The sequence below is a fragment of the Adelges cooleyi genome, unplaced genomic scaffold (genome assembly GCF_023614345.1).
Source record: "Adelges cooleyi isolate 19-005CV unplaced genomic scaffold, UGA_ACOO_1.1 ACOO_flye_CR_arks_rails_tigmint_CR_PRNA_306, whole genome shotgun sequence".
NCBI classification, from domain to species: domain Eukaryota; kingdom Metazoa; phylum Arthropoda; class Insecta; order Hemiptera; family Adelgidae; genus Adelges; species Adelges cooleyi.
This window is the reverse complement of record NW_026095977.1, coordinates 1820846-1835597: the sequence shown is the minus strand read 5'-3', so window position 1 is coordinate 1835597 and position 14752 is coordinate 1820846. Positions and strand designations below refer to the sequence as shown.

At 35.8% G+C, this 14752-nt stretch overlaps 1 protein-coding gene across 3 annotated transcripts; it reads left to right on the top strand.

Annotated features, from left to right (window-relative positions):
• The first annotated feature begins 3817 nt into the window (after window positions 1-3817).
• On the top strand, window positions 3818-13104 carry LOC126839521 (myelin regulatory factor-like protein). Of its 3 annotated transcripts, none has more exons than XM_050574872.1 (21): window positions 3818-4018; window positions 6297-6594; window positions 6664-6760; window positions 6853-7068; window positions 7150-7217; window positions 7286-7474; window positions 7819-7956; window positions 8020-8209; window positions 8280-8373; window positions 8437-8615; window positions 8693-8906; window positions 9020-9220; window positions 9473-9691; window positions 9759-9909; window positions 9973-10111; window positions 10197-10277; window positions 10349-10511; window positions 10582-10690; window positions 10860-11058; window positions 11150-11369; window positions 12375-13104. In XM_050574872.1, exons 2-21 carry the CDS (start codon window positions 6345-6347, stop codon window positions 12459-12461), a joined length of 3204 nt encoding a protein of 1067 aa, XP_050430829.1. In that variant the 5' UTR covers window positions 3818-4018; window positions 6297-6344; the 3' UTR covers window positions 12462-13104. The 3 variants fall into 3 exon arrangements, with proteins under 3 accessions (XP_050430829.1, XP_050430830.1, XP_050430828.1); XM_050574873.1 differs by having other exon boundaries at window positions 7144-7217; window positions 8693-8897; XM_050574871.1 differs by having other exon boundaries at window positions 7144-7217.
• Window positions 13105-14752: the final 1648 nt, after the last annotated feature.

Here is a 14752-nt window from a genome sequence, read left to right as displayed (position 1 = left end):
ACAACGTTGTGTATAAAATACACGTTATGTACCACACATACACACACACACAGGGGGGGAGTAGAGGGCACAGGGGAGACAGGGGTTGTGTGACCCAGTATTCGAAAAGTATAGCGTTGTTTGATCAATGGGCGAATCGGTTGTCAAGTCCGGGTGAAAGGGCGACCGAGGAAGAACGTCGACGGTGACGTCCGACCGAAGCATAGTACACAAGCTATTTAGACGGCTAAAAAATACAACAAAAAATGCAGTAATATCCGTGTCGTTCGTGAAAACAATAATAATAATAATTATACGTTACTCCGCCGAAAAAAAAACGTTTTGTTTTATCGTGCCCCGACGATGCGGCAACCCTTCTTGAGTGCGTGTAACAATAGTAATTTGTTTGTGTTTTGGTAACGATAATTTTATACAAACACACACACACACACACACAAAAAAACAGCATCGCATGGGGGTGGGGTCGATGGGGTGTTAGGGTGTGCATGACGAATTAGTCGCGGTTCACGGAGCAAACAAAACGTTTAGCCGAAATTATAATATTATTATTATACATTGTATTTAAAAAATCGGTTAATCGGATAGCATAGCGTGTTTAGAACAATACGAACGGGGTAAAAAAAATACATCATTTGTATACCTTTAAGGTCTAATCCGCAATAGAGTAGTCGTCGACCGTAGCGGGTATATAATGTTAGACTAATATTTAAAACGCGTTTAGAGCTGTTGACATAGTGCCAAACCGACGGGAGGTGCACAAAAAATTCAAATAATATATGTACATATATTATACACCTATTAATTGGGTAAATAGTTGGATAGTTTTGGAGTATACGAATGTAGTAGATCCGGTACCTTTTTGCAAATTTCATTTGGGTTGTTGACATGTGTTGGATGCTACTTAGTCTGCTTAGAGTGCAGATGAGGGCGTTGGTTTTTTTTAATGTTTTTCTTTTTTGTTTATACTTGTGATATAGCAAAGCTCCAGCTGTATATAAATATGCAACAGATTGATGGTGGTCTTAGAATTGTTTCTTCTTCTTTGTAAATTATAAAAAGTTCCCAATACACTGTCTGCGTTGTGGAACCGTGGGTGTAAATTTTTGTGTCGACTTTGAACTGATCGAGTTCAGTGTTATTTGGTACTGGTATTTTGAAAAAGTATTTTAAGTACTATTTACTTGTAAACGGTCAGCATGGCGTCCGAACACTATACTGATTTGGATAGTGAAAAATGCTTTTGATGAAATGCAATATAATACGTCTTAATCAAACACTGTTTATGGCGTTTAATTGGAATAGATAACACCGTACTTGTGTAAGAGGAGAAAAAAATAGAAAAGTATTGAGCAGCAGTTAACTCAGTGTATTTATTAATAAACGTGGAAACACAATAACTTGGAATGACTTATATATTATATTATAGCAATTTTATATTCCAACTACAATGTATCTCAATAATTGTATCATATAATTTTCCATAAAAGTATACTCACTTTTTAACCGTCACCTAATTATTATATTATAACATTGTACAGAATTAAATATTTCTATAAATTATTATGTTTGCACTAAAGAAATCATTTTATTCTAAGTTGATGTATTTCAGTTATAAGATTTACATTAAAATATAATTTTTAATTTATATAAAACATCATCAGTTTAAATTTCATTCATTAATAATTTTCCTGCATAATAACTTATTGGCTTATACAAAATATTGTCATTCCAAGTAATTTTTTTCAAACATATTACAATTCAAGATATTATTAGTCTTTAACCAAAAAAAATATAAATACATGATATATTGAATATTTTATTGTAAATTTCCATCGTAGTACTAAAAAATAAAAATAAAAATTTGTCACAAATTATTTGTGTAAACTGATTAATAGTCTTACAACCTTAATAATATTAACAAAATAATACCTAGTATAATTTTTTAAGAAATGTGAAATTTATTAACTTTTAAAACAAATATTTGATGAGGTAAAATACACAACTGGTCTAGATATTTGCCATTTACCGTTCGAAACAATACACAAATCCCTTGCTGGTTATTTGTATTAAAATAAATGGAAATAGTGAAACTGTGAATATGTAAACTCAACCCTTATATTATTTAATACATTTTTATTTCAAGGGCACTCAAAATCATCGCATAGGCTCCCCCTTTGTACTTGGCACTTTTAATAGGCTACTTGTCGAAGATGTACGTTTCAAAACTCATACAAATATATTTTGTTCGAAACTTGTTGTCACATAAAAAAAAATTGGAAATATTGAACTGAATTTGACTTGCTTGTAAGCTCAAAAAGTAAAAATTATGAATCAGTAATGATTATATAAACAGAATTATACTTATAACCAAGTAATGGAAATAGTTTTTAAACAACTCCATTTTTTTGAACATAAGAAATCGCAAGCTTTTTCAAGTTTTGGTCTTATATAAGATCCTTGGCCAATCTTTATATATATATATATATATGAACCATTTGTCTTATGAAGAAATTGGTTCTGTAATTTTAAAAATAATCGTGTGTCCGAATCAGAAACCATAAAACCAATTCTATTATTCTCGAATTTATGCTTAGGGAAAAAAAATATCCATAGGTCATCAGATGTGTTGAGGTCTGAATAATTAGTTGTTATTGAAAACTAAATTTCGAAAATATGCTAATAAGATTGGTATAAACACAGTGTTGAGAAATATTATTTAAGTGTTATTCACATTAGTTATCTCTGATGAACAATATTTTTATATCTATCTATCCATCCGAATAAAATCAATAAAAATTTGTATAAAGGAAACAAAATCATAATTGTATTCGTTTAAACACAAAACGGTATTTTGTTTCAACAAGTCATTATTTTTCTGTCATTTTATACGAAAATCGTTTGATTTGTTACACAAATTTGTTACATTTATACTCTAAACTATACTTTGTATTTATTTTCAGCAAGTGTTGATTTTAGCTCGTATTGGTAAATTTTTACTTGAATTTTCTGTTTTTTTCTATGTAGATTTAATAATAGATTTTCTATTATACGGGCAATTTTTAAATAACCATCAGCGTTTTATCTAAATTGTTTTTTTTTATCCACATGTTTTACAATTATTATTATTTATTTATCTACGAAAGCAGTGTAGATAAATAACTATCGATCATTATTTTTTTTTTTGTCCTTAACTAGACAGTATTTTTAGTAATACCGATACCGTTTGAAACATCAAGTATAACAGTTTTGTTTTTCAAGTTATTCCCTATTGATATTTTATGTAGAATTTTTTTTTTTTTTTTTTAATAAATGCAATCGCCAAACAAATTGTTATAATTTTTTTTTTTTTTCTAAGTATTGTGCTTATTGGATATTAATTGTACAAAAAAAAAAATGGTATTTTTTTTTAGTATCTAGTCGAGCAACCGGCCCGGTCGATTTGCTACGGATTGGCTAACATAACGCAACCGATATTACTATAATATTATGTACAAAGTGTGGCAGGGGTAACAGGGAACAGGGTACTGCTGTTGGCGTTCCAAACGAATAGTGTTGCTATTATGTTGATGTTATTATAAACATTTACAAGTGTACATAATAGTAATATACAAACGAGAGGTCGGTTGATAGGGAAAACCGTCATAGGCTCCAACCGAAATCAGGTAGGGGCGGATTCTTCGTTATCGAACTGCGGCCGTCGCGTACACCGTGTTCTGTTTGCTGTCAAACGGTCTGTGCCCGGTGCGGCTCGTGACGTCTGTTATTCGTTTGGAACCAAACAGGATAAAAAAAAAATTTACCACAACACAGTATCAATCGTGACGGTGACCGATCGTGTGCTTTGGTCGTCATTGCAGTGTTTGGGTTGTAATTGAAAAAAAAAAAAAAAATTAAAAATAACACTTACTTAATCGTTTTCCACACGCCGTCCAACCGTTCCAACGTCTGCTGCCTGGTCCACTGTCATGTCAACTCCTCGAACGGCTTGCCGGTGATTTCGACACCTCTCCGGGTAAAGGTAAGTACACGAGGTTAGCTATACGTACCCCCCCCCCACCCCCCATAGCAATACAAATCTAATAGAAAAATTAGAGAAAAAAAAATTAGATTAGACGGATTAGTTCAGGCGAGGGGTTCAGGCGAAGCACTAAACATATAAACCGAGCACAGTCCAAATCCAAGTATACAAAACGGTTAGGTTAGGTCATATCGGTACAAAGCATAGTGGTTTTACAGCCAAAATATAAAACCGATTGAACAATTCCAGTCTGTGGCCGCCACAGTGTTGTGAAAACGTCCAACGGAATCCGATAGAGCGACGACCCTACTTGCTGGCGTGTAAAGGCGTTCTGCTACTATCAAAAAAAAAACTCATAAAAATCTTAATATAAATATAATATATATATATATATATATATATATTTAGCCCCGAATATTGAACCTCAGACGAACAGGTTTACCGTACAACTTTATGAACCAGAAATAAACCGAATACACTAATACAACCAAAACTCTAAACAAATAAAAAAACAATTATTGAAATAACAAGTTTTAATACCACAACGAAAAATTTGTTTTTTTAACAGCTTTGTTATACCAATAATTAGATAACATCATAGTATTTATTTAAATATTTACCACTTTAATTGAATTAGAACGTTACAAAAATGTAAGGTTCCGACCACCTGACAAAGCATTTATAAACTTGTGAAAATTATTGCCAGGCAAGGGAAATTGTAAGCGAACAGGGTTTAATGTAATAATGCAGACCATCCGTTATAAACGGTCGACCAAAAAGCAAGACATACATTTTTTTTTTTTTAATTTACTCTATTTAATTGTGTGATACGTTATCGATACATCTATTGTTGTGATTTATTCGTGGCCGAGTTGAGATGACTCGAGGTCGCGGTTGTTTAATTTCCGTGGGTCCAGCGAGGGTTATTATCTGGCTGGAGGTCTCTGAACCGTGTTGTGTTCACCAAAAAAACACCCATCGCGGTATTCTATTATTGCAATTGGGTTATAGGCAAGTGGACGAGTACACTTGGCTAAGTTTCCAAAAGAGTGGGTCGGAGGTCAGTTATAATAACGGCGGCGGTCAAAGTATATGATGTCTGGGGCTTTTTTGTTTGTTTGAGCTGGTGGCAGTTTTTACCCTGTTGTTTGCTATTGCCATAAAAAAATACACTTGTCTGTCCGGGCGTAGTGACGACAGAAAACAAAACGTGATTTAATGACCAAACGCGTTTTGTATTGATGATGATAAACAGGCGCATCTATGGCAACGGGCCACTGCGATGATGTCTCAAAAGCACAAGGTGAACGACTAAAAACCACGTAAGCCACCCCGCTTTACTTGTCATCGTAAAGTTCTACAACAACCGTGTCTAGACTTTGGTCTTGCGACTGGGCTACAGAATATTTTCTACAAAAAAAAAAAAAAAACTGAAAATCCAATTAGGTTTGACCGAAAGAATATTATCACCGCGTCACCCAAAACTTTCACATACAATTAAGGGTTTTTTATGGAAAATATATTGCGAAATGCATTCAACGGTTCACAATACCAATACCGAGAATAACAGCCGTCAATAGTGGTATTTTGTAAGTAGAACGGTTTAAAATATATTCAGCTGTTTTTGACAACGTCAAGCATTTTTTTTTTTTGTTCACGAAAAGCACTTAATATTTTAGCTTTTATATGAAAAGCTGAGACGGCACACATATTAAGATTCTAGTTTTCATATTTCAGACATTTTTTCAAAATTAATTTTAACGTTTGCAGATTTTGTAAAGGCGAGGGTTTTTTTTTATTATCCTTTAACGAACAATATTATGACTCAACAGTTACAAACAGCTTATAAATTATTATGTAGAAGTCAATTGAATACATAAATAGAAAAAGAAATTTATGAATATAAATAGAATAAGAAACATACAATGTTTATAATATTTAAATGTAAATTAAATTTGCACAGTTCATTTTACTTCAACCATACAATTTGATTTGAGGAAATAAAAAATGACACGTTTATTAGGCAATTTATTGCGAAGGTTAAGTTTTGTAAAAACACCATTTAGATAAGATCTTAACCAATTCAACACAAAAATCATTTGCCGATAATACGCTTCTTGAGTTATTTCTGGCAGATGATGTATGCTATTTTAATTTATTTTAAACATGCAATATTATGGTCATACTATAGAATTCCAATTAAAAAAAACCTGTGACAATTGATGTTATTTTACTATTTTTTTTTATTAAATATTAAATACAAATATTTTTACTACAGTTGGTGGCGTTCAAATCGTAATGGCTATGGTTAGCTGTTGATCGACCGATGGCCAACATGGAATACACTTGGACTCTTTTGTCCAACTCGGACGACCAGGGACTCGGCAACGACTCCAATCTGCTGAACTGTAACGTCCAGGATTCACACCCAGGCCAAATCCTAATACTGTCAAACGAGCCGAACGCCCAGCCCATGCCGAGCCCTTCCATCAGCGACATGCCTAATCCTCTGGACAAAGATTACGGGACGACCCGGATGCACAACGCCGAGCCGAGGAAGCTCCATCTCATGCACAGTAAATAATTAATCCGAGTTATCACAAAAAAAAATATAGTGTAAACGTTTTGCTTGTATCAATTAACAGGCAGAAGCGATTTTGTCGGTGGCATAGACCACGAAGCGTTGGATTTCAGTCATTTGACAGACGAGTTCATTCAAAACAACAACGCCGAAGCCAACCAGTAAGTCGCCCGCGGTCGATTAAACATTGCACAGTCTGCCAATTCTTTATGTTTAAAATAAATACATGGATTCAAAAACGTTTTTCCACTAGATTTTTTCACGAATCCGTCGATCAAAGCGACCACGTGATGGTCAGAATAAACAATCCGTACCAGCAACCACCTCAACTGTTTTTAAAAAACACATCGTCCATTCCACCGGTCGTGGAATTGCCGTTCGACGGCACCACCGTGTTACCAATTACCGGTTTATCCAACAAACCTGCCAAAGACCATAAACCGCAAGCTACTACTTATGCTACTAACAGGTAAAAACGTTTGTAGTTTTTTTTTCTTTGTTCTTAACTGATGAATCGATCCAAGCTAACGTTTTGTGTTCTAAGACACAGTTTACCGGAAAGCCCGCCTGACTCCGAGCCTCCTTATTCTCCAGCCGACGGCGTCGGACAGTCGCCACGTGAGTTTATCAATTATTTAATTCATTCATTTAGGCTTGGTTTTATTCGTTCAATATTTCGTTTTCAGATCGTAAGACACCGAATTTGCAGTGCCTCATGTCGTCAAATACCAAATCTCAACTGTCCATGAACTCTGTACCGCCCGCCGGACTTTACCAGAAGCAGCAACCGATCGTCAATAAACTACCTCATCCGCTTTCGGTCCAACCGATGCTGATAAATCAACCAGGAACTTCGTCGCATGTCACTCATCTAGGTATAGGAAACGTTAAATATCCATAACCATACAACTTTGAACCTACATGTCAAAAGTTACCTGTGCACGACTTCAGTTTAATCCGACTTGTCGTAACTTTGCTTATTATTTTACTATATTTTATTTAATGATCCTATTTACAAAAACAATATCACCACAGATTAGATAAACCCAGATGGCGCACTTCCTATTCAAGCAATGTAATTCCTTAAAATGTTATCAAACCAAAACCCTTTTTAAATATGGTCGTACGTATCCCAGGAGGGGGCCCGTTATCAGTAAATGCCGTAGTGCACTATCTGGTTTTATCTAATCTGTGATATTACTATGATGTTGCCGTGCAGGTTTCGACCAGATGCCTTCCAGCGCAAGAGACGTTGAAATTCAAGACGTTGAGTATGCCGACCTGATAGGTAACGCCGAGAAAAAACGAAAGTTGTGTCCCGACGCCGGCAGTTCGGTTCGGGTGAAAAAAGAATCTGGTGGGTTTTGTAGACTTTTTTTAGTTAAGTACTTTCGTTGACTGATCGTGTGTGTTGTCACAGAATCCGGCGGCAAAAAAGTCATTACCCACGTGTCGCCTTCGGGTCGGTCGGTGTGCAGCGAAGACAGTTACACTTACCAAGATAGCTGCGAGTCAGGATTGTACGCGGACACCAGTTTCCAGTGCATACGTTTCCAGCCGTTCCAGGAGTCTTCGTGGAACATCCTTTGCGACCACTCCTTGAAGGAACTGTTAGTAAAGATAGGGTTTGGTTGTTTTCCATGGACGGACACTACACGCTTAACGACTTACTTGTTTCAGGCCAATGCCACATTACAGAGTGGACGCGGACAAAGGTTTTAACTTTTCCAACATTGACGACGCGTTTGTGTGCCAGAAGAAAAATCATTTCCAAGTGCGTTTCGTCAGCTGGGCTTGTCCAAAAACAATTTCGAACTATTTTTTTGTGTGTTTTTAGATTACATGTCACACGCAGCTCCAAGGCGACGCGCAGTTTGTGAGGACCGCCGAAGGCATACACAAGGTGGGCAGTTTTCAGTTGCACTTTTACGGTGTCAAAGTCGAATCGCCCAGTCAGACCATCAAAGTGGAACAGTCTCAGAGCGACCGGAGCAAGAAAGCGTTTCACCCAGTCTTGTGAGTCAACATGATTATAACAAAATGGCGTGATCTTGTTTGCATTGGGAAAACAAAACGTTCTGCCGTGATTTCAGGTTGGATTTGCGCGAGGAACAGGTGTCCAAAGTGACGGTGGGCCGGTTACATTTTAGCGAGACCACGTGCAACAACATGCGGAAAAAAGGCAAACCCAATCCGGACCAGCGGTACTTTTACCTGGTGGTCGGCCTGCACGCGCACTGCATCAACGACCATGACTATCCGATCATTTCGTACGCTTCCGAAAGGATAATTGTCAGGGTAATCCAAGTAATTACAATATTATAATGATTGTTCGCATGCCGTTCGTATCGTGGCACAGACGGAATTAGTGTAGCTGGTCCAGAGATGTTGATATCGGTTTTTTTTTGTGCTCCTTAAAGGCTTCGAATCCTGGCCAGTTCGAGAGTGACGCCGAACTCTGTTGGCAACGCGGCACAACTCCCGAATCGATAGTGCACACTGGCAAAGTTGGCATCAACACTGATCGGCCGGATGAGTCTTTGGTCATACACGGCAATGTCAAGCTCACCGGACACATAATCCAACCGTCGGACGTCAGGATCAAACAGGACATACAAAGAGTACGGTTAAAAAATATCGACGTTGGTCGGTATTATAATAACAGCCCTTAGTATAATATGTCTGATTTATATATTTGTACAAAAAACAAATTGCAATCATAGCATGAGTACACAATCAAAACCCTAAGAACTCAGCTATGTTAGTATTTATTTAGGTAGAGATAATGGACATTTTTGTTCCTGTTTTTTTTTTTGTCATCAAATTTTCTTCATGTTTAAAAAATCTAATCGACCATTTGTATCATGACGTAGTGCGATACAAGCGAACAGCTTAAGAACGTGCAAAAGATCAACGTCGTGCAGTTCAGTTACAAGCCGGAGTTTTCGTCCATGTTTGGACTATCTTTGGAACAAGACACCGGGATCATTGCCCAAGAAGTCCAAGCCGTTTTGCCGGAAGCAGTGACTAACACCGGAGAAGTATCGCTATCCAACGGTGACGTGTACGACGATTTCCTCGTCGTTAACAAAGTAAAGTAACCGTATGGGGATGCATTGTGTGCATGTCGTTGCTCATAAGTTGTACATTATAATATAGGATCGGATATTTATGGAGAACGTGGGTGCCGTAAAAGAGCTGAGCAAGATCACCAGTCATCTGGAAGCTAGGATATGCAAGCTGGAGCAAAACAACAAGCTGCGTTCTCCACCAAAAAAAAAAGTTGTCATAGCAATGTCGGATTTGTCAGGTTAGTATTTGTTCACATCACAAATAATCGTTAACTGTTTTCACACTGTGTTCTGTTCGGTAGCTGCGAAATGTTCGGAAAAGTTGAGCAACGCTTCCGGAGAAAACCCCGCAAAGGATTTGACGAGCCACACGAGTAGCTACTGGTCAGACCTTTTCGTAAAATTCGCCTTGGTAACTCTAAGTATTGTTATAGCCTGTTGGTAAGTGATGTCGAACAATATAACTTACAGTTTGAGCAAAAGAATAGTACTATAATATATGTTATGTTTACATTATTTGTTTCAGCTTGATAAGTATTTTATACTTGGTTTTCACGGAAAATTATTACAGCAAAAATCCAACACCAAGTTCAAAGAAAAACGTTGTGTAAGTGTCGTCTCGCGGCCATGATTTCATTATAACATCAAGAAAATACATTATTTATTTGGGTTTTCCAGTTTATCGAAACCTCCCGGAATTAAACCTACACAGTCGAACGCGCACGCCCGAATGGAAACCGTCAACGAAGTTCCGCCGGAAATAGGTTGGTTTTTGGATAAAGAAAATCGGATGGGTTGTCTGTTGCTCAAGCGGCCGGTGACCAATAACGAGAGTTGTGAAGTAAGTTTCATGCTGTGTACCTACACGGGAAACGTGTGTACGATTACAATAACTGAGGATTTTGTTACAGTACACCAAAGTGAAATCAAAGATGACCAGTTTCGTCGAGAAACCATCCGCGGATGGGAATGAATTGGAAAATTATCTGAGCTTTATCGTTACCGTCGATCGGATTCCAGGTAAGACCGACAAGTTAACTGTCTAACCTGGCCTCGAAAACCATGCATCCCTTACCTTGACTCTAGTTCTGGCATAGTTAAAAACCCATCACTGTACGCTACGACCCTGAATTTCTGCTGATGTTACGAAATTGACAGCTGTTGCTATACTTGTTTGTCGTTCGTTTAGACGTTACTTACAAAGACGTGATGCTTGAAGTATTTTTCGGCAACGGCACCGACTTCTCGCCGATGACGGACAACGACACTATGGATCGATGTGGGAAAACGGAACTTCATCAATGCAGCGACAAGTCCGAGTTCGTATACGGTTTCCAATTGCCGGCCACGAAAAGCCTTACAGAGTATTTTATCCGGGTGTCGTATAGGTCGGGCTGAGTTTCATTTTTTTTTCCTAAATACTTTTTTACCGAAAATTGTTAACGACAACATTTTTTATTGTATCGTCGTTCCGTACAGGTTGAGCAAAGGCAACTTGGACGGTTGCACTCCGTCCATGGTGATGAGCATGTCCTGTCCGAATAACCCTTACGCCAATTTGGCTACTGTCAACGGCAGTCGTTGGACCCCGACCGCGACGTCACCCCAATGGCCCACAGATAAGTTTTCAGTGTCAGACAACGTGGATTCGGTCGCAGTGATCGTCCGATACAAACCGTGGTCTTTGGACCGAATACAGGTGACTAAAATCAAAGTCTTACAGCCGTGTCTTCAGACTTGACTTTTCGGTTTATCAAAAATATTAGGATATGTTATTGGACCGGACACAACAAATTTTATGTTTGCGTTAAACTTTTACTTTCAGTTAGAGATAAGAGATTGGAGATAAATGATAACAGATAAGTGATAAGAGATAACGTAACAATAATTAAATGTTTTTTTTTTATATTAGCAAATTAATTATAGTTTAGTTTCAGTTTAAGACAGTTTATTATTTTCTTGTACTTTTAATTCATATGTTTTTCTTTTTTTTAAAAGATTTAGAAATTCGCAGAAATATAACTTAACATCGATAGCAGTAACAACGTTTTGGAAACCCCAAATAAACTGTACCCATTAAAATAAGTTTTTTTAGAAAATTTGGAGTATAGTAAAATAAGTATTGATTAAAACGGTTATTTCGTTTTGATTATATTTTAAACTGAGGACGAAATCACCAAAAAGAACAAATACATTGATTGGACCCCCAAAGAGTAATTTACATCTCTACAATAATTAGCCATGAATAATTATTGGTCGGTTCAAGACAACTGATAATAGTTCTTAAAGAAAACATCATATTTATTATTTACTTTCTAAAAGAAGCCAATTTTCGTAGTAACAATTTAAATTCAACAACAAAGTATTTTAGTTTACTTTTTTTTTCCTGCTTGTAGGTTAATATTTTTCCATAAACATTAGCAATCATTTTTTCGTTTGGTCTCATTAAAAAAACAAAACGTCTGGCGCGCGTTGTAAAATATTGCGCTTTTATTTTTTAATGTTTTCGAAGAAATCGTTTTGTATTAATTTTTATTATTGGCAAACAAACGAAAAATAAGAATACCGTATTTTTCAGCTTCGGTGCATATTAATACATTTAGTCTTACGTTTTGCATTTTTACGGCGGACATTTTAGTGAACGAAAACTTAAAATATAAAAATGATTTTTTAATTCGGTGTTTTTCTCTCTTTTTTTTTTTAGACAGCTTGCAAACATCCGGCCGGCAAACAAACCGTGGCGCTAATTGAATACAACGTTTCTCTGCACAAAGTTTGTGACAACGCTTGAAAATATAATATTGAAGTATGAATGGACACTTAAACCACCGAAAAGCGTTGCATTTTTTTTTTTTTTTTAGATAATACATGATATACCTACGTTTTTTTGTAAAATTATTTTTTAGATAGAAAAACCAAAAATATTTTTAATAATCTTAATAGATCTAGGCGATAGAATCGAGTTGTTAAATCGATTTTTCCTTTTTTTTCTATTGTACTTAATTTTTTAGTTTTCGAAATTGCTGTGTATATTGTTTGCGTCCTTACAGACTTATTATGTATATTAAGGTTATTATTTTTCGTTGTTATTTATTGTTTTTACAAACCGCAAGTAGACCAAATGTTCAGTTATTTTATTTATATTATATTACAAAAAAAAAAACAATCCTATCCAACACCCGAAGCACGTTTTTCTTCTTATATTTTTTCACATTCAGAGATTTACACATAAATTTACTTGGTAGATGTAAAAATAATACATAGGAAGTTACCCTGAATGCATATTTTTATTTTGTCTTCACTCTATTTACTATTAGATTGATACTAATATTAATTTTATTATTGAACTTATATGATTAAGTGTTCCCAGTGTTGGAATATCATAGAAAATGTAGAAATATAATTAATCGTAACAGTCGAAAAGTATACCATTGTGTTTAGTCTTAGTCAAAGAAAAAATCTTACTGTTTAATATTTTTATTTTTTTGTTGTTGTTTTAAGTCAGTATACTTAAGTCTAGAAATATTTTAGAATTATTACACCATTATCATTTATTGGTTTTTATTTTAAATAAAACATTGTGCCTTGGAGAATAAAATTTAAAAAAAAAACATTATTATTGTTCCACAACAAATCCTTCCTCATCACATAGTATAAAAAAAAAATGATTGTATTGGAAAAAAAGAATTATAATTCTACCCAACATAAATATATTCATTCAATTCACATTTTATATTTTTCCATATTTTGTATTTGTCACGTATCGAGTGAACCCAAAAAAAAAAAAAAAAAAATGGATACAATTGCAAACACAAATAGCAAAGCTCAAAAGTAGTATTTTAAAAATATAAATTTGTGCTGTACGAAAACTAATACAGGGTGATTTCTTATCAACTCTTTTTAGCCACTTAATATTTCACATTATTTTTGTTTTAACCACCTTCCAAACTAATTGTTTTTATGTCAACTTTTGAATCATAAATGGTAACGTATATATTTTATAAATTGTTAAATTAACACAATTTTTTATTAGCACATTCATGTTACAATTATAAAACTATAACAGTCTTTTAAGAGCACGATTATTGGTCGCTAACTAAGTCATTTTTTTTTTAATTAATGAATTTTAGAGTTTAGGTGGGAGATGTTTCAAGCGTTGAGTAGTGCACGTTTGACCTATAAAAAGCTTAGAGTTTGAGAAATAATTACTCCAACCTAGTCGTTGTTTATATTGGAGAGTATTTTTCTATTATTAAATAATTGTTACCTAATTATCCGGTTAATCATTGGGAAAACTTTAAGACAGTAACTCTACTAAGAAAATGTTCGTTAAAAATCTTAAGAGATATCAGCAGCATCACAGTTAACCGCCCTGTACATTTATTTTTCCAATGTGACACAAGTGCTGCGGTTGTAAGCTTGTTGGTAAAACAATAGCTACGCGGTTTTGCTGTGGTCGCGTATTGAACGTATTAAGTTGGAAATTATAGCCGTTTAATATTGTGCCACAAGATGACGTTTCGATGGATGTTGTCTGTGCTGATCGTAGCTGTTGTTATTCCATTGGGTCAAGCTGAAATCTGCGATAGACATAACACACTGGTGCCGGTAGGTAAGACTTCAGCTTTATTTTTGAGAAGGTCCCGTACAATTATCGAATACGACCAATACCGGAAAATCGTGTTCAGCCAAATACTCGACTACGGTTCGCTGATAGCCCGGTTGATGGCAGCCTGCCAGAAGCATGACGTCTTATGGCTGTGGGAGCTTAGCGTCTTGGCCAATTCGGCTACGGAGCAGATGAGGTTCAGAAAAACCGATAATTCGCACTATATTGAACCAGACAGGTTGACACTGTTCGCCAAAGCAACTGCGGCCGTCGAAGCTAGAATCTTAGAGTACCTGAAGGAATCCGACGATGACCATCTGGAGGAGTCTATCCCTTATGAATTCAATCAACAGATTTACATGGATGTGATGGATTTCAACAGAATGGCGAACGCGGTAAGAAACCTGATGACCTCACAAAATTTGATCGTGGACGGTACGGCGGCCGATTGCTACAAACCCGGCAATCTGTTC